The sequence below is a fragment of the Ruditapes philippinarum genome, unplaced genomic scaffold, assembly GCF_026571515.1.
Source record: "Ruditapes philippinarum isolate M1 unplaced genomic scaffold, ASM2657151v2 ctg4082_1_1_1_1, whole genome shotgun sequence".
In the NCBI taxonomy this organism is placed as follows: domain Eukaryota; kingdom Metazoa; phylum Mollusca; class Bivalvia; order Venerida; family Veneridae; genus Ruditapes; species Ruditapes philippinarum.
The window spans coordinates 50,107-71,419 of NW_026858806.1; the positions used below are offsets into that span (position 1 = coordinate 50,107).

The 21,313-nt window shown below is 35.9% G+C and overlaps 1 protein-coding gene across 1 annotated transcript in view; it reads left to right on the forward strand.

Annotated features, from left to right (window-relative positions):
* The window catches only part of LOC132754325 (mucin-2-like), a 31,233-nt gene extending 9,926 nt beyond the window's left edge, over positions 1–21,307 (forward strand). The window contains exons 12-32 of the mRNA XM_060744940.1: positions 377–617; positions 806–947; positions 1,537–1,869; positions 2,368–2,538; positions 2,737–2,977; positions 3,324–3,594; positions 3,806–4,001; positions 5,145–5,236; positions 5,688–5,737; positions 6,474–6,586; positions 7,372–7,603; positions 7,867–8,057; positions 9,033–9,172; positions 9,454–9,563; positions 9,947–10,096; positions 10,913–11,009; positions 11,584–11,741; positions 12,298–12,411; positions 12,627–12,749; positions 12,941–13,054; positions 13,449–21,307. Of these exons, the coding sequence (XP_060600923.1) occupies positions 377–617; positions 806–947; positions 1,537–1,869; positions 2,368–2,538; positions 2,737–2,977; positions 3,324–3,594; positions 3,806–4,001; positions 5,145–5,236; positions 5,688–5,737; positions 6,474–6,586; positions 7,372–7,603; positions 7,867–8,057; positions 9,033–9,172; positions 9,454–9,563; positions 9,947–10,096; positions 10,913–11,009; positions 11,584–11,741; positions 12,298–12,411; positions 12,627–12,749; positions 12,941–13,054; positions 13,449–20,800 (10,631 nt within the window). The 3' untranslated portion in view covers positions 20,801–21,307. The remainder of the gene's footprint in view (positions 1–376; positions 618–805; positions 948–1,536; positions 1,870–2,367; positions 2,539–2,736; positions 2,978–3,323; positions 3,595–3,805; positions 4,002–5,144; positions 5,237–5,687; positions 5,738–6,473; positions 6,587–7,371; positions 7,604–7,866; positions 8,058–9,032; positions 9,173–9,453; positions 9,564–9,946; positions 10,097–10,912; positions 11,010–11,583; positions 11,742–12,297; positions 12,412–12,626; positions 12,750–12,940; positions 13,055–13,448) is intronic.
* Positions 21,308–21,313: the final 6 nt, after the last annotated feature.

Sequence of the window (21,313 nt, forward strand, 5' to 3'; positions counted from 1 at the left end):
CCCTCAGGAACCCATCCAATAGGCGGCAACATATGGCAGATATAATTCACTCATGTTACATATAAGGAACATTTGTGTTTCACGGGGGAAGAGAACAGCGCTGCTACAGTTCCTACATAAACAGTATAGTAGTAGTTAATTATAAGACAGGACGCACCAACGTACGGATGTCTATTATAAATGCACGTATTTGTATATATAAGTAGCATATGAATGAGGCATTAAAGAGTATATTTGATATAACGACATTATATATTCTGAAAAGCATAATCTATTATTTTTTCCCAGCTATCCATTAATTCTCATTGAATTTGAAACACTTATAAAGTTTGTAGTTATTTCAATGTAAATTAAACATTGTTTTCTTCCGTTGTAGCCAAGGACTGTCCAGCAGGGTTCGAATATTATGATCGCATTCCTCGCTGTCCACGAACATGTAAAACGTTACACGAGGTGATGCCTAGTGATTGTTACATGGAAACCGCGTCCGGTTGCGACTGCCCTGTAGGAAGATTTCTTCAAAATGGCGTCTGTGTACTTCCGGAAGAATGCATGTGTGATTTCCGAGGAGTAAAATATAACAACACGGATCGGATACAAATTGGCTGTAACAGATGGTACGATCATTTTATTTTATTTTATTCTACAACTTATCGTTAATGTTATCAATCGCGAATACAGACTGGGAAAGATAAAACTTTACGCTTATTATAAAATTATTTATTGAGGTATTTACTAAAATAAGTCAAGTGCTTCAGCTCTAAATGATATTTAATTGTTGTACATCTTTATATTAACGTTATAGTGTATGCTATATGGGACGTTGGAACTGCACAATGGATAAGTGTAGTTCAACATGTAATGTGTATGGACTGTCTCACGTCAAAACATTCGATGGATTGAAATATGAATTTGAAGCAACAAGATGTGCATACTATCTTGTGCAGGTATGTTAATAGTTTTGTTCTTCCCCATGAAAAACAAAGGTCCAGTGTTAAAACTATTATATGAAATGCAGGTGTCGCAAGTTTGATCCTCAGCTACTGAAATTTAAATTACCGAGGTTCAGTGCAAAAGCACTTAACATCTTGCACACTTTTAAATAGAGCAAGTTGCTTTCTCCTGCATGCAATGGAATATTTTTGTATGTTTCACAATGTATACAGGCTTCCGAAACCCAATGCAACTTCCTCACACATTATTTCTGTCAGAATGAAACGACTATTATATGACGTGCAATGAAGAACCCACAGAAAAATTTGGACATTGTTGTTATAATTTTTGTTCTTGCCTATCTCAAATAATCCATAAATGTAACACATTAACATTTCTAATATAATGTCAAAATGGCGTATCAAGTATTTTCATATTTCGATTTAACAATGACAATGACGCTCATGTCTTTTATTCTATTCAAAACTATAGTTGCACATTTAAATGAATCTCAACAGCCTCAAGGCTCTATACTGGTTGAAGAGACTATTAACTTTCGGTTCCAGAATGTATATAGCATGCTTTCATTTTTCTATACAATAGCCAATAGATCCTAACGCTGTGGACGACCCTGCAAGTGATCTGTCTATAAGAATCTTACATGACCATTGTGGAGAAGATATAAATGATGACCGGAACTGCATAAGTGGGGTCCGAATACAGAACCAAGGAAACGTTGTCATCATCAACAAGGATTCTGTTTCCATCAATGGAAGAGATTATACAGAGTTCATACATAAGATGCCATACTGGACGAGAACGTTGTATGTCAAACAAGCAACATCATTGTTCATACTTGTAAAGGGTTTTGGTTACCGTGTGTTGGTTGGCTTCAGAAGAGTTTACGTCAGTCTTGATCCATTCTTTGATAACAAGGTATTTTACAGTATGAAGTTATATTTTTTTCTTTATCACCCCTTACAAATGCAAGCATTAAAGAAAAATGCCAACACTTTCACTATTTAAATGATTATGTTTAACATGCATTGACGTTATATTTTTATCCATGTGTACAATTACAAATGTATAAGGAACGTACATGCATGTTCGTTTACAAAATATATCATAGTTAACTAGTGCAAGTACAGAAATGTACTTTGGATAGTTGTGTTGTCTATACAATATCAGAGTTCAGCGTTGTACTACCGTATAACTAGACAAGTGCAAATACCGTGTTAGGTGTAGTTAAATATATATCAGAGTTTACTGATGTCAACATCGTAGAAGATTTATTTATTTACAAAATATATCATATCAGAGTAAACAAGTGTAAATACCGTGTAGGCCTATTCCTTGATGAAAGGTTCGCAATAAACTGTTGTGATAACTGTGTTAGTAAAATTATTATCAATATTTTACCATTGAACACACCAGGTTCAGGGTATTTGTGGAAGATTCAACTATAATTATTGGGATGAATGGACAACAACTACAGGGATTAAAGAAACAAAAGCTGGAGCGTTTGTCAAATCATACATGCATGATCCCGGAAGTTGTGCAGCACAAACTGAGAGAATTGCTGGAAGTGAATGCCAAACAAATCTAGTATGTTGATTAAAAGTACACATCAACAATAACAAGAAACATATTAATTAACATATATTTATGAAAAAAAAATTGTTTTTCATTTATTATTCCAACATCAGTTTGCTTCTTTTTTTTTCCGTTTTAAATACATCATCCTGGCACCTTTTTTCCAAGTACTAAGAACAAAACTTACATTATAATTGTAATTATAAATAGAATGAGTACGCAAAAGAAGTATGTGCACCGATCCAGAACGATGAAATATGGATGCCTTGTAGAAATCTTGTAGAATTTTACAAGTTTTATCAACAATGTGTAAGTGACGTCTGTCTGATATCGAGGCTGAATGTGACGGAAGTGGCGTGTGTGATAATGGCACAGGTGGCACGAGAATGTGCGTTACAGGGTGCTATTATCGACGATTGGAAAGACCATCCGAGTATTAAAGAAATGTGTGGTAAGCGATTACTTCATTTTTGAAAACCTTTTTAAATATTTATTGTCAAAACATAAAGTTAAGATATAAAGTGTGGTCCGGACTACATATTAAGGGACAGATCTTCCTTTCTAGCTAAACATCAAAATGTTAAAGGTCAATATGACTGGTCTTTTACAAATTCTTAAACGTTGGTTCCAAAAGACAATAAGTCAGCGGACAATATGACCACAAGCTATGACTTGAAAGCTGAGGTTTAAAACAAAATAATACACTAATATGAAGAGGAATAATTCTCACTTAATTTTTCGTGATATTTTCTTGGCTTTTTTTATATTTTTTAATGGCTGACATCTTCCATAATTAGAATCGACCTTACCATGTGATACAATTGCTGGCGATATGAAGTATGAAGAGTGCGCTCCAGCGTGTAGTGGTCACTGTCGCGACGTGGAGCTGCTGGACACCGCCTGTGAACACGAGTGTATACCCGGGTGTCGCTGTCCCCAGAATCAGATGTTAAGTGATCATGGTCATTGTGTTAATGAAGATGAATGCACGTGTTATGACAAATACGCCTCACTGGGTCAAAACTCAATAGAAGCTGGGTCTGAAATTGAAAGAAACTGCGAGCGTTGGTATGGGGACCTTACTGTTACTTTTTTTCATATATATTACAAGGAGTGAAAAAGGGGGGGGGGGGGGGGGCTGGTTACAAATCAATAAATAAATTATAAAATTAATGAAAAAATATTAAATAAGTCACGTATTTGTTTAGAAAACTAAGAACCAAATTTTCTCCCTTTTTAGATAATGATTTCTAACAGATTCTTTTCTATGATGTTTAAGCATATGCACAAACGCTAAGCTGAATTGCTCTGACATACCTGACTGTGTTTCGGATGTAACGTGTCCGTCTAATCAAGTGTATTTTGAGGATCACGTGTTGTGTCCATCATCGTGTGAAACATACCCTCAACAATGTGACCAGGATCAGGCTTTTACTGGCTGCAGCTGTCCAGAGCATCTTACCATGTCACCAAGTGTAAGTTAATAAGTTCTGATTCAATGGTAGCTAACTCACAGACAATAAATAAACAATAAAAACGAAAATCTATAAAATATAATTGTTCATAATGAAATATAAATATGCATCATGTAATCAAGTATTACATAGAATGGGTCTCTTCTATATTCTGTCACAATAGACCAATAATTAATATTCTGATTAATATAATACATAACAGATACCAGTAGAGAGAAACATCTGAGTATGTTTTACCATCTAAATCTATATATATTACATTAACTACAGTTAAAGGGACTCCACTGAGGGTTTTTAACATAAATGGACTAGAAGTATATTCTCGATAATTGTCTATCATCTTATGAAGGACTAAATATTCACTTAATTGAGCAATTTCAGATCACTTTTTTGTTGATTTTTGTTGGATTTTTTCCAGAAAATGTAATTTTTTATTGTGCAAAATGAACTAAAATTGATTTTATTATGCAAAATTATTAAAATTGAAAAGCGTTTAAAGTTTTAAAACTCCACAGTGGCTTAAAGTTGCACACATAAAATGAGTTTCAATTGAAATCTGAGTATACTGCTTCATTATCTATTCCGTATTTTCCCAATTCAGTTAATCATTTTTTCTTTAAAAGTTTAAAGGATTTTAGATTTTATGTTTTAAGCATTTAGACCACTGAGGTCTAAATGCTTAAAACATAAAATTTAAAATCCTTTAAACTTTTAAAGATAAAATGAACACATAATGCCTCAGAAACAAATGAATCTTTACTTCTTTAGCAAGGACAAACATGAATTTTATAACGTTTAAATTAAGAGAGAGTTGGATGCTTGTTACCTGAAGAATATAGCAATAAATGTGAAATAATATGTCATAAAAGTAGCAAAATGTAAACAAAGTAGTATTTTGACTTTCATACAATATATACTTATTCACTTCAATTGTACTTATTGCCAAACAGCATTAGATGAAAAAGATGGTTCAGGTAATTAGCCAATGAGTAACTTTTTTGGATACTATAAAAGTTCACCAAAATAAAACAGTTTTTGTGAAATAAAAATGCAATCATTTCTGAGGCATAATGGGCCTTTAAATATATTTTACAGTTCTTTGACAACACATTAAAATTAATAGCCATGCATTATTAATTTTAGGGAACATGTATAGAGCCAGATACGTGCCCTTGCCAGTACAATAACGAATGGTATGAACCGGGACATGAATTTGGCGTCGGATGTAAATCCTAGTGAGCATGTGTTTCCTTTCATAACATTTTAATCCAACTCTTTTGTTAAAAAGTATGATAAAATGGTTGATTTTTTTATCATTGCAAATAGTTACTACCTGAAAGGCATACTTCATATTAAAGGTGTTGTAGACGCACGCGACTATATCACGTGACAGTAAATAATTTACTTTATTTGCAGGGATGAATATAAGTATATGATATACTCTGGAATTAGTCAAATAAACTCAACTCATTTCTAAATTGTCTCTAAAACACAAGATTAAATTAATTTAAAAGCGATTATATGATATGAAAGATTAAAACTAAAACTGATTAGTTTTACACTCATCAAAATTTTAACAAAAACAACCTCTTTCATATAGTTTTAGTAAAATTTTACTATGATAAAAATTAACATTAAGTAGTACTTAAAGTAGTTGTTTTTATTTCATTTGTTTGTTTTTTTCAGCCGCTGTGAGCATCGGAGATGGGTTGTTACAAAAGTAGAGACATGTCCAGGTTAAAAAATATATTAGTAATTTAAATATTGTTTAATATTCCGTGTTATATATGACTTAAGTGTAAGCGTTTAAAAGCAACATACGTTTATACACATCACCGAAAGGCATTTAACTTGTTTAAAGTACTAAGTAACAGATGTACCATACTTCATAATTTCCTTCTTTTATTTATTTAAGTAAAACAAATAATTGATTATTTTTATGAATATACGTTGTCATGCATTTAGAGAAAGATAAAAAGCAATGTTTTTTTTCCAATTAAAGTTGACGTAAAGATATGAAGTTTTACAAGTTAACATCATCATCACAATTTTATATTTATCTAAATTATTTTGTGATTTTAACACCTAATCAAATATTATTCGTACGACCAATTTGATTTGGTAAATGCTTACTAATGAACACTAACTAATTTAGTATTTGAAACTATTTTTATAGACAGTCGATTTACCAGACTGATTAATAAAAGTTAACAGATTTAAGTTAATGTATTACGATTCATTTCAAATACTGCAATCTTATTGGGCAAAAGATAATTTTAAATTTATCTTGATTAAGAACATTGCCTTTTTTCATTAATAAATAAAATGATAAAGATACTCGTATAAGATATTGTTAAATACATTTCTTGCATTTCCCTGCCCCACCCCCTCCACTGTTATCTGCATATAACTTCGAATAATTGTTTCGGGAATAACTCACTCCATTAATTCATATCATTCGTATTTATGTAGGTACATGCTGGACATCTGGTAGCTCGAACTACATGACCTTTGACGGAAACCATTACATATTTGAAGGAACATGCAAATATACACTAGTGAAAAGTAAAAATGACGAGTTTCACGTACGTATAAATTTTGACAAAAGGCCATAAAATACTGATATTGTCTTATGAGGCAAAATACAGCACTAATAAAACATTCAACGAGGTGTCCATTCACACGTATTTACATGAAATATACACGTACGCTTTGTAGAAAGGTTATTTTATACTGTTTTTTACATTAACCATTACATTCAACACATACTTAAAGTGAATTGGTCTACAATGGGCACATGTTTCATAAAAGATAAAATCAATAGAAAACTATAATTTGGGTATTCTTATAAGATAATGCTTGAAAAAATGTAAGTAAAGTTCAAAGTGATTCAGTTTGAATATCTAAATATGTTGAATGATGATATTCTGTTCTAGAAAAATTTATCACATGCTATATGAATATATATGTAATATGTATATGTAATATGTATATATTTTGTTGACAAATGAACAATTCACTTAAAAGTGTCCTAATAGTGTAAATTGTGACCATTCAATCTTATCCAACACGGCATATTTTAAATGCTGCTTGCTCACGTCCACTTGCCGCGGATTAAAAAGCAAAATGCTTACTGGTCTAGAAAATCAATTAAATGTATTGTTAAATTGAAAAGTTAGAGACATATCTAAAATGAATGTTCTCGTACTCCACTTTGTCTTTTAAATCGTGTTGCCATACATTGTGCAAATCCTATATAAAGTAACGCAAGAGAAATAATAAAAAATGAACACAACAAACAAATTAAATAGCTTACAGTTTATACACATTTACCTTGAAAACATAAAACATACTAAACTTATTTCTGTAGGTTACTGTTGAAAATGCTCCTTGTGGGACAACGGGAATCACGTGCTACAAGGTGGTAGAGATATTTTTAGGTGATATTCACATACAACTTATGCGGGGGATAGCACCGAAAATTAACTACTATCCCATACCGTCGGACGAATATAACGACCAGGGTATTCATATAACGAAGGCTGGACTTTGGACATTTGTAAACATCGAGGCATTGAACCTGACCATACAATATGACGAAGGTAAGCTTTTTTTCAAATATGATAAATATTTGGCCACTTTTCTTTGTTTGCATTTTTTTCTATCTCTCAACAAGAAAGTTGCAACATATCTATATACATATCGTTTATTAAAAGTTCGAATTTTGGCTTTATCGGTGTCCTAGTTAAAAGGCATGGAAAAATACTTTGATTGTTTACCAATTCGATTGCACACTGCTGTCCCGAGGCACGCGACCATGTTCCTTTTGTAAAACATACCTGAATGAATTCAAACTATATTTAAGGTACTAGAGTGCTAATTCATTTGGCGGACACGTGGAAAGGATTAACGAACGGATTATGTGGTGATTATAATGATGATCAACCAGATGATTATCTTGGTATGCCAGACACAGAGTTTGGAAACAGTTATAAAACCGATACAACTTGTCCTGATGTTGCACCTAAAGCCACAAACGAGATGGTACCATGTTATGTGAGTAGAGAAATATTATATAATGTATGTTATTTATCCTGACTATAAAAATTACTAACACGGAATTTGAATATGGTATTGTTAGTGCTAATGTATGCAAATGCGCTTTGATTTAATTGTGTAACATTCAGTTTTTTCCTTTGTTTTGCTAACTTTTCCCAGAAAATAAATATCTTTTAAGTTATCTTGTTATTTTCTTTTTAGTTATCTTATTATCTGTATCATAATACCACATATTGACGGGCTTTATCGCAGTGAAAACTGGTTGTAGAGGGTATAAGCTATTTGATACTTGATTGCGATGTGATCAGTCTTTGCTTTTTGCTTATCCTTATAAGTTGTTAACAGCTATATCTGTCATACTTTATCAGCCTGCTGTTGTCTGGATGAACATAAATCGTTTTATTATGTTACCAATTTCACCATTTGGTCTCTAAATATATAATAATTCATTATTGGATCGAGTCTTAATTAAGCACTTTTAACGAGTACAAAATTAATATCAAATCAATATTATACTCAAAATAACTAGCGTCTGTCAGAATATGAGTAAATGGTGGTGTTAAAGAATACATTATACATTGTTGTTTACAATTTTGATTATATTAGACTTGTACACAGCTGCAAAATCTATTTTGAACTCGTCTAATATAGATTTGACAGGTGTTTACTTCTTGAATTTCGGAAGAAGGTAGTCTAGTCTAGTACTGGTGTAACTCTCTAGGAACGATGGTTAGGACACTACCCGCCTATATGACTGAAATACTGTTGGGAAAAGGCGTAAAATGAAACAAACAAACAAAAACTTCTTGAATTCAGTATTGTGCTCAACAATGTATAGTGGCCTATAGTATCCCTCGATTTTATTTACCTGAGGTTTGTCGACTTCTCAGATAATTTTAGCATTCTATGGCCCTTTTACCGTTTCATTAACATTCACTACAATACAAATATACAATACAAATATATTTACAGGGGACAGATGAACGACTACAGTGGGCTCATGAGTCATGTTCTATTATTAGAGAAGGAGAAACCTTTGCTGAATGTAGAAATGCGATGTCGGACACACTTCTCGACCAATACCATCTGGATTGTCTCTACGACTCTTGCAGGTTCTTGTTTTAATAAGATTGTCTCCTTTGACACAATTAGAGTCTGTTTTTGCGATTTGTTTTATTGCATGAAATATGATAAACTATTTCGTTAAGAGATAAAATATTTTACTACTGAACAATCACAGCTTTATAATGGGCAAATTGTTAAAATAGCTGAAAGCCTTATGATGGTAATTTATTTTGTTGTGAACAAGGGATCAATGGACTCAATGAAACCGGAAGTAATTTGATGCTAGCTTTTATTAAAATGACAAACTATATTCATTATTAACATTTAGATGTGACAAAGGAGGAGATTGCGAATGTTTGTGTACAGCTCTTGCTAATTTTGCTGAAGGTTGCAACAAAATTAATGTCCCCGTCAGGTGGCGTACACGCTGGCTCTGTCGTAAGTTTGATATTACAAATGATGAAATATTAGATCTTAAATTTCAACATGAGGTTCGATATGTGGATAAAGGTTATTAACTTTGTAACACGTGCTTGAAAAAAGTAAAACTATTCCTATATATCGATAATTTTAATACTAATTAACTTTTTTACATAATGTATAACAATTATTGGAATATAGAAGTTGCCGTGGAATAAAAGTTATCATTGTAGAAATATTTATATTGTTGATTAATACACTTTAACTTAATCTTAAGATAGATCAAGACTTTTAATTTTGAACTGATATATATATACATACTAAAAAAAAAAAAAAAAAGATATATATACATACACACTTAACACTACATCAACTGATTTATAAACCATTATAATCACCAGCAATGCAATGCGAAAACAACATGGTATACTCGGCATGTGCCGCACCTTGTCCCCAGACTTGTCAGAACATTGGCGACGAACCGGATGCTACATGTTCGTCATCATCATGTGTAGAGGGATGCACCTGCCCGACCGGTTACATACTGTCAGGTACTCGTTTATTATTTTGACCAATCATATTAAGCCTAAAAGTCAAACTGATATACAGATATGACATAAAGACGGTTGATTGTTTAAACGGCACATTTTCCTGCTAAATGCATATAGTCATTAAAATTGTTATCAATAGGTACATGTAATTTTACATTTTGATTTTTGAGATACCTTTAGATCGGAATAAATTAAGTAGAGGATATTTGTTTGTTTTACATATATTTCACTGAGTGAATGCCAGATACAATATTTTAACGAGTGGCGTAGCCACGAGTGAAAATATAATAGCTGGCGCTCACGAATGAAATATATTTAAATCTTATGTGTAAAACAAGTAAATTTTCTTTTTATTTCATGCTTTTTAAGTAAATCAAAGTATTTTTACTGATTTTGCAACGTAACGTCATGCATTCTCCTTTATGACTTCATCGCATCATGACGTCACATCATCAATTTTGAAATAAGGTTCTGTTAATATTTCTCTAAATTTGTTACATTTCAAACCTGATTTATTACGACATCCACTTTCTTTTCATACAGAAGCAAACGTTACGTATGACGCATTTTTTTTTACCTGTTATTCCATTCAGTTTTGATTTTCTTTTCATCCCATTCAGATATGGTACGGCTACAGTGAAAATTATATTCAATAAATTTCACCAGTGGTTTATCCGAATATAATCATCTGATATATTTCAACATAATGAAACACTGGAAGGCATGAAATAATATTTTTTTCTATAACAGTAATTTTGATAGCATACAAACATTTTTATAAAGGTGTTAAAGTATTGTCATTTATTATTTATGTAGGCGACAATTGTATAACTGCAGAGAAGTGTCCATGTTTTCATAATGGCATTGAATATCCTATTGGAACATCTTTAAACATGAATGGATGTGATAATTGGTGAGTCAAACGAGATAAGTCAAGTTGGTGATGCATTTCACTCTCATAAAATTATTTAGATATAAACAAGCAAAAGTAGAACGGAAATAATTTGCTGTTAAAAATCAAAAGACTAATTAAAAAATAAGAATATGAAATGTCTGACTTACGAATCACGATAAAAATTTGTTCCCATTTACATGTTCAATTTTGTACTTTCAGATAATTAACACAAAAATAGCATTCCTTTTACGAAGGAATGTTAATGTAAGAAATACTTAAATTACAGTAAGTTATTTCTTACTTTATTATTCCTTCGAAAAAGGAATGCAGCATTCCTTTTACGAAGGAATGTTAATGTAAGAAATAACTTACAGAAAGTTATTTCTTACCTTAATATTCCTTCGAAAAAGGGATGCTATAATTGTGTTATTTATCTAAAAGTCAGAAAATTAGTAATACTTGTGTAAATCCTTAACCCCAACATTTCTTTAAAAAATAAAAGAATAAAAGGCATGACCAAGAGAACATATACAGTACATCAATGTTTTGTCATGTATAAAAGAAACATGTGTCTGTTAATGATCTTTTCCAGCGTTTGTATGGGCGGAAAATTTAATTGTTCAGAGAGCGTATGTAATAAAACTTGTGAAAGTGAACAGTTTATGTGCAGTGATGGTGCTTGTATTAATATTGAATTTTTGTGTGATGGCATAACTGATTGCACAGACAACAGTGATGAAACAAACTGTGGTATGTTTTTCATTTTAATGTAGCATTATTAAAGCGGTTCCCTGCTTCATTATAAAATTATTGAAAAAAATGGCAAATATGCTATCGCCAATTATATCATTGTTCTAAAAAAAAAGCGAGTGTCATAAGTTGTAAAAGTTAGAGAGGAGTGTGAAGTGGTTGTTTACAAGCAATCCGCTTAATGTTAAAACCGGTTAGCCAATTAAAAAAATACATGAACAATCTTGCCTTAAACAATATCCAAATTTTTTTGTTTTGTTTCCGAAAGTACATCATAAATTATATTACACGCGATCAACATTAAACGGCAATATCACGTTATTTGCGATGCGTTTATTGATTGCTACCGTTTTTTGTTGATCTTGTTTTTACATATTTTATGGCCACGTTGTGTAGGCACATTGTTTACGCAATATTAAGTGATGTCGTTTTTCCTCTTAAATGTTTGCGGTATAAAAACAGCTTTCATCGGCTCTACGATACCATTTACTTCAGCAAGAACATTTTCTATTATATAAAAAATTGCCATTAATATAATTGGTGTTTATACTTCCAGCGTTCAACTGCACGTCAGATCAATTCAAATGTAATAGTGGTAAATGTGTACCCAACAACGTTCTTTGTGATGGTGCAAATAACTGCATGCTTGGAGAAGACGAGTTATTCTGTGGTATTACTGATTTTTCCTAACCTTTTTCATGCACTGATTCACTTAGCGTATGGTATTAATGTGTACGTTACTTATCGAATTTCTCATATTGAAAGTAAGTTAGTATGTATGCTAATTTCATACTAGCAAGCGTATTTATTTACTTGTATGTAAATACTAACATAGGAGTTCACAATCTTAATCAAGTGAAAATATTTTACTTTTTTATAATAAAGTGACGACGTGTGAAGAAGACGAGTTCAGATGTGAAATTGGTGTTTGTATTCCGTTGTCATGGAGATGTGACGACATTAAGGACTGTGGAGAGTTTGATTCGTCTGACGAGATAAATTGTACAGGTAAGACGTCTGTGTTTCATTTCTTATACACAATGTACTCATATATGCTTACATATCTAATTATTCGTATAGTCAAACAAAAACTATGAAAAAGGCAATGTACGAGAAAAGTAAACTTAAACAATATGTTTTTTGATTAATTTAGGATTATAGAACAAAAAACAAAAATAATTACGTTCGAAATATTTCAGAAGCTTGTAATTCTGTTGATCAGTTCCGTTGTGACAATGGAAATTGTGTTCCTGGGACACTAAGATGTGATCAACATGATGACTGTGGTGACGGAAGTGACGAGATTGATTGTGGTAAGTCATTTCTCTTTGCCGTTTTTTTTAATTCCTTAGAATATTTAATGACATAAATCGATCAGACCCAATATCCAACGCTTTGTATTCTTATTAATAAGTAAGACTAATTTCAAACAAATGCAACGTTTAGAACGTTAAATACTAGTATATCTGATTGGCACTACCTTTGTTTATATTTGATTTACATACCTGAGAGTGAAAGATGTTGAACTTTCCATCATCTGTGACTGACAGAGTTTGCAATTTTCATCAATCAGTTTTTGTTCATTGCTCTCCAGAGATCTCCTTCTCCAGAATTTTTATTTGAAATTACTATTAAACTAACTTTATCTATATTTGTTTTATCCGTATTTATATCTAAACTATAAAACCGTTACTTTCATCTTAACAGAGTTAACAACTATTCTAAAAACAACGGTCGGCATTGCTAGTAGTATATCAACGACACATTTGCCTATGAGCACTACAACTGCGAAATCTTCATCTGCGGAAACTTCCAATATATCAACTTCAACTGCAACACCAAACATAACTAGCAGTACTCCATCTGTGACAACTTCAGTGTTTCAGACTGGACAAGCGGGCTTGCCATTCACAACAAACATTCCCGAGTCAATTATCGCTTCAACTGGCCAATCTGAAAGCCCCATCTCATCAGTCTCTCCTGGTCAATCCAAAATATCACCTATTTATGGTAGTTCTAAAGTACAAGAAACGCCATTTACAAGTACAGCTCAATCTGTAACCACGTCCTCTTCTGAAAAGGAACAGACAAGTGCGCCATCCACTGCAACCATTCCAGTGTCAACTGCTGCAACAAAATTGACATCGCAATCATCATTGCAATCCGGTTCTACTATGCATGAAACGTCAATTTCACATGCCACCGGTGTCCCAACCACGAAAACAATAGGTGCATCTGAAAAGGTTACCCATGCTCAAAGTACTGGTACAGCCCAATCTTCTTCAAAATCAGTATCTGAGTCAGGACAGTTAGGTTTTTCAGTAGCTGTTTCGACAGGAGTAACTTATGCAACAACATCCAGTCCGGTACCAAGAGTAACTAGTACGGTTCAGCTTCAAACGACCTCAGCATCTGAGATAGGAAAGTCTGGTAGAACATACACAGCCAGTGTAACCGAGTCAAATACTATACCTGCAGGTCAATCCGAAACATCATCTATTTATGGTAGTTCTAAAGTACAAGAAACGCCATTTACACAAATTACAAGTGTCCCCGCCAGTATGCCGGAAATTGCTTCATCGAAAGAGGTAAGCCATGCTTCACCCACAGGTAAAGGCCCATCTGTTACAACCTCAGTATATGAGACAGGATATGCAAGTACGTCATCCGGTACATCTGAAGCAATTACTCGTGTTACAACTGTTAGTGCTAAACCAATATTAACCAGTTCGGCTCCTTCTGTAACAACCTCAATTTCTGAGATAGGACAAGCAGGAACTACATTAGAAGCAATTGCTCCAGGCTCAAGTATTGCATCTGGTAGCCAATCACTTTCCTCACTACAACCTCTTTCCACAGTACATGGAACATCAACTCCACATGTCATACATGTTTCAAGTACAGCTCCATCTGTAACCACGTCTTCTTCTGAAAAGGAAGAGACAAGTGCGCCATCCACTGCAAGCATTCCAGTGCCAACTGCTGGAACAAAATTGACATCGCAATCATCATTGCAATCCGGTTCTACTTTGTATGAAACGTCAATTTCACATGCCACCAGAGTCCCAACCACGGAAACAATAGGTGCATCTGAAAAGGTTACCCATGCTCAAAGTACTGGTACAGCCCAATCTTCTTCAAAATCAGTATCTGAGTCAGGACAGTTAGGTTCATCGGTAGCTGTTTCGACAGGAGTAACTTATGCAACAACATCCAGTCCGGTACCAAGAGTAACTAGTACGGTTCAGCTTCAAACGACCTCAGCATCTGAGACAGGAAAGTCTGGTAGAACATTCACAGCCAGTGTAACTGAGTCAAATACTATACCTGCAGGTCAATCCGAAACATCACCTATTTATGGTAGTTCTAAAGTACAAGAAACGCCATTTACACAAATTACAAGTGTCCCCGCCAGTGTGCCGGAAATTGCTTCATCGAAAGAGGTTACCCATGCTTCATCCACAGGTAAAGGCCCATCTGTTACAACCTCAGTATATGAGACAGGATATGAAAGTACGTCATCCGGTACATCTGAAGCAATTACTCGTGTTACAACTGTTAGTGCTAAACCAATATTAACCAGTTCGGCTCCTTCTGTAACAACCTCAATTTCTGAGATAGGACAAGCAGGAACTACATTAGAAGCAATTGCTCCAGGCTCAAGTATTGCATCTGGTAGCCAATCACTTTCCTCACTACAACCTCTTTCCACATTGCATGGAACATCAACTCCACATGTCATACATGTTTCAAGTACAGCTCCATCTGTAACCACGTCTTCTTCTGAAAAGGAAGAGACAAGTGCGCCATCCACTGCAAGCATTCCAATGTCAACTGCTGGAACAAAATTGGCATCGCAATCATCATTGCAACCCGGTTCTACTATGCATGAAACGTCAATTTCACATGCCACCAGTGTCCCAACCACGGAAACAATAGGTGCATCTGAAAAGGTTACCCATGCTAAAAGTACTGGTACAGCCCAATCTTCTTCAAAATCAGTATCTGAGTCAGGACAGTTAGGTTCATCGGTAGCTGTTTCGACAGGAGTAACTTATGCAACAACATCCAGTCCGGTACCAAGAGTAACTAGTACGGTTCAGCTTCAAAGGACCTCAGCATCTGAGACAGGAAAGTCTGGTGGAACATTCACAGTCAGTTTAACCGAGTCAAATACTATACCTGCAGGTCAATCCGAAACATCACCTATTTATGGTAGTTCTAAAGTACAAGAAACGCCATTTACACAAATTACAAGTGTCCCCGCTAGTGTGCCGGAAATTGCTACATCGAAAGAGGTTAGCCATGCTTCACCCACAGGTAAAGGCCCATCTGTTACAACTTCTGAATATGAGACAGGATATACAGGTACATCATCCGGTACATCTGAAGCAGTTACTCGTGTAACAACTGCTAGTGCTAAACCAATATTAACCAGTTCGGCTCCTTCTGTTACAACCTCAATTTCTGAGATAGGACAAGCAGAACCTACATTAGAAGCAATTGCTCCAGGGTCAAGTATTGCATCTGGTAGCCAATCACTTTCCTCACTACAACCTCTTTCCACAGTGCATGGAACATCAACTCCACATGTCATACATGTTTCAAGTACAGCTCCATCTGTAACCACGTCTTCTTCTGAAAAGGAAGAGACAAGTGCGCCATCCACTGTAAGCATTCCAGTGCCAACTGTTGGAACAAAATTGACATCGCAATCATCATTGCAATCCGGTTCTACTTTGTATGAAACGTCAATTTCACATGCCACCAGAGTCCCAACCACGGAAACAATAGGTGCATCTGAAAAGGTTACCCATGCTCAAAGTACTGGTACAGCCCAATCTTCTTCAAAGTCAGTATCTGAGTCAGGACAGTTAGGTTCATCGGTAGCTGTTTCGACAGGAGTAACTTATGCAACAACATCCAGTCCGGTACCAAGAGTAACTAGTACGGTTCAGCTTCAAACGACCTCAGCATCTGAGACAGGAAAGTCTGGTGGAACATTCACAGTCAGTGTAACCGAGTCAAATACTATACCTGCAGGTCAATCCGAAACATCACCTATTTATGGTAGTTCTAAAGTACAAGAAACGCCATTTACACAAATTACAAGTGTCCCCGCTAGTGTGCCGGAAATTGCTACATCGAAAGAGGTTAGCCATGCTTCACCCACAGGTAAAGGCCCATCTGTTACAACTTCTGAATATGAGACAGGATATACAGGTACATCATCCGGTACATCTGAAGCAGTTACTCGTGTAACAACTGCTAGTGCTAAACCAATATTAACCAGTTCGGCTCCTTCTGTTACAACCTCAATTTCTGAGATAGGACAAGCAGAACCTACATTAGAAGCAATTGCTCCAGGGTCAAGTATTGCATCTGGTAGCCAATCACTTTCCTCACTACAACCTCTTTCCACAGTGCATGGAACATCAACTCCACATGTCATACATGTTTCAAGTACAGCTCCATCTGTAACCACGTCTTCTTCTGAAAAGGAAGAGACAAGTGCGCCATCCACTGCAAGCATTCCAGTGCCAACTGCTGGAACAAAATTGACATCGCAAACAACATTGCAATCCGGTTCTACTTTGTATGAAACGTCAATTTCACATGCCACCAGAGTCCCAACCACGGAAACAATAGGTGCATCTGAAAAGGTTACCCATGCTCAAAGTACTGGTACAGCCCAATCTTCTTCAAAATCAGTATCTGAGTCAGGACAGTTAGGTTCATCGGTAGCTGTTTCGACAGGAGTAACTTATGCAACAACATCCAGTCCGGTACCAAGAGTAACTAGTACGGTTCAGCTTCAAAAGACCTCAGCATCTGAGACAGGAAAGTCTGGTAAAACATTCACAGCCAGTGTAACTGAGTCAAATACTATACCTGCAGGTCAATCCGAAACATCACCTATTTATGGTAGTTCTAAAGTACAAGAAACGCCATTTACACAAATTACAAGTGTCCCCGCCAGTGTGCCGGAAATTGCTTCATCGAAAGAGGTTACCCATGCTTCATCCACAGGTAAAGGCCCATCTGTTACAACTTCTGAATATGAGACAGGATATACAGGTACATCATCCGGTACATCTGAAGCAGTTACTCGTGTAACAACTGCTAGTGCTAAACCAATATTAACCAGTTCGGCTCCTTCTGTTACAACCTCAATTTCTGAGATAGGACAAGCAGAACCTACATTAGAAGCAATTGCTCCAGGGTCAAGTATTGCATCTGGTAGCCAATCACTTTCCTCACTACAACCTCTTTCCACAGTGCATGGAACATCAACTCCACATGTCATACATGTTTCAAGTACAGTTCCATCTGTAACCACGTCTTCTTCTGAAAAGGAAGAGACAAGTGCGCCATCCACTGCAAGCATTCCAGTGCCAACTGCTGGAACAAAATTGACATCGCAATCATCATTGCAATCCGGTTATACTTTGTATGAAACGTCAATTTCACATGCCACTAGAGTCCCAACCACGGAAACAATAGGTGCATCTGAAAAGGTTACCCATGCTCAAAGTACTGGTACAGCCCAATCTTCTTCAAAATCAGTATCTGAGTCAGGACAGTTAGGTTCATCGGTAGCTGTTTCGACAGGAGTAACTTATGCAACAACATCCAGTCCGGTACCAAGAGTAACTAGTACGGTTCAGCTTCAAACGACCTCAGCATCTGAGACAGGAAAATCTGGTAGAACATTCACAGCCAGTGTAACCGAGTCAAATACTATACCTGCAGGTCAATCCGAAACATCACCTATTTATGGTAGTTCTAAAGTACAAGAAACGCCATTTACACAAATTACAAGTGTCCCCGCTAGTGTGCCGGAAATTGCTACATCGAAAGAGGTTAGCCATGCTTCACCCACAGGTAAAGGCCCATCTGTTACAACTTCTGAATATGAGACAGGATATACAGGTACATCATCCGGTACATCTGAAGCAGTTACTCGTGTAACAACTGCTAGTACTAAACCAATATTAACCAGTTCGGCTCCTTCTGTTATAACCTCAATTTCTGAGATAGGACAAGCAGAACCTACATTAGAAGCAATTGCACCAGGGTCAAGTATTGCATCTGGTAGCCAATCACTTTCCTCACTACAACCTCTTTCCACAGTGCATGGAACATCAACTCCACATGTCATACATGTTTCAAGTACAGCTCCATCTGTAACCACGTCTTCTTCTGAAAAGGAAGACACAAGTGCGCCATCCACTGCAAGCATTCCAGTGCCAACTGCTGGAACAAAATTGACATCGCAATCATCATTGCAATCCGGTTCTACTTTGCATGAAACGTCAATTTCACATGCCACGAGTGTCCCAACCACGGAAATAATAGGTGCATCTGAAAAGGTTACCCATGCTCAAAGTACTGTTACCGCCCAATCTTCTTTAAAATCAGTATCTGAGTCAGGACAGTTAGGTTCATCAGTAGCTTTTTCGACAGGAGTAACTTATGCAACAACATCCAGTCCGGTACCAAGAGTAACTAGTACGGTTCAGCTTCAAACGACCTCAGCATCTGAGACAGGAAAGTCTGGTGGAACATTCACAGCCAGTGTAACTGAGTCAAATACTATACCTGCAGGTCAATCCGAAACATCACCTATTTATGGTAGTTCTAAAGTGCAAGAAACGCCATTTACACAAATTACAAGTGTCCCCGCCAGTGTACCGGAAATTGCTTCATCGAAAGAGGTTACTCATGCTTCACCCACAGGTAAAGGCCCATCTGTTACAACCCCAGTATATGAGACAGGATATGCAAGTACGTCATCCGGAACATCTGAAGCAATTACTCGTGTTACAACTGCTAGTGCTAAACCAATATTTACCAGTTCGGTTCCTTCTGTAACAACTTCAATTTCTGAGATAGGACAAGCAGGATCTACATTAGAAGCAATTGCTCCAGGCTCAAGTATTGCATCTGGTAGCCAATCACTTTCCTCACTACAACCTCTTTCCACATTGCATGGAACATCAACTCCACATGTCATACATGTTTCAAGTACAGCTCCATCTGTAACCACGTCTTCTTCTGAAAAGGAAGAGACAAGTGCGCCATCCACTGCAAGCATTCCAATGTCAACTGCTGGAACAAAATTGGCATCGCAATCATCATTGCAACCCGGTTCTACTATGCATGAAACGTCAATTTCACATGCCACCAGTGTCCCAACCACGGAAACAATAGGTGCATCTGAAAAGGTTACCCATCCCCAAAGTACTGGTACAGCCCAATCTTCTTCAAAATCAGTATCTGAGTCAAGACAATCAGGTTCATCGGTAGCTGTTTCGACAGGAGTCATTTATGCAACCACTACCAGTCCGATACCAAGAGAAACTCATACGGTTCAGCTAGAACCAACCTTTGCATCTCAGACAGGACAGTCTGGCACAACATTCACAGCAAGTGTAACCGAGTCAAGTACTTTACTTGCAGGTCAATCCGAAACATCACCTTTTTATAGTAGTTCTGAGGTACATGAAACGTCAGGTACACCTGTTACAAGTATATCCGCGAAGTTGCCCGTAATCACTACAGCTAATGAAGTAAGCCATATCTCAATTACTGGTAAAGGTCCTTCTGCAACTGTAACGGCTCCGCCTGTAAAACCTTTAACAACTGAGGCTGAAGAGGCAGGTATGACATTTACCTCAAGTGTACCATGGTCAAGTATATCCTCGCAACAGTCTACTTCAGGTGAACAGTCATCAATTAGAACAGAAAAAGTTTCCTATTCAGTCAGTTCTTCTGTATTTCCGTCAACTATTTCAGCTGCTGCATCCATCTCTCAGAAAGAAACTTCAAATATACTAACAAAACTCGAAATCCCTATCTTATACACCACAAGATATATACCATCAAAACACGGTTCGACGGCGCATGGAATGTCTACGAAACATGTTTCAAGTCTTCCAACCTCTGTTTCCGGAAGAACACCGACTACGTCTAGTGGTGTTACGCATTCAGCCATATCAGGTATGTCACCAAAAATTACTAGAACGACTCGGTCTTTAAACGACCTTTATATCTGAGACAGATCAGACTGCAACAAAATTTGTAAGATTTCCCTCCAGAAATAATCCATCAACTCGTCACTTTGACTGTTTTTGGTTATCATCGTCCCGAGATTTGTAGGCCGCCACGGGTATCGTTAAGTATACTAAACAGTACCTATCCTTATTGGTACACGAAAAAAAGTGAATAATTTGTTGTTATTTTTGTTCGGATTGAGTGCCAGGTTTATTATCTTTCCTAAAAAAAAAACATGCACGATGCGCAAAATAATTGATTATAGCTTGAAGATTTCTTAAAAGACGTTTTCATTCTTGTTGAAAAATACTGTATACATGTACTGCTATGCATATTTGATAAAAGTAAAGAAGTCAGCGGGGAAAGTCTTCGGGTCTGTTAGTATTACCGGGTACCAAAAAGTATTTCCAGGACCATTAAGCACTTTTCGATCGTTTTGGGGTACATGTATATCGAGTATATTTCAAGGTACATGGTGGGCCTACAAACAGTACCCGGGATGGTAATAACCCCAA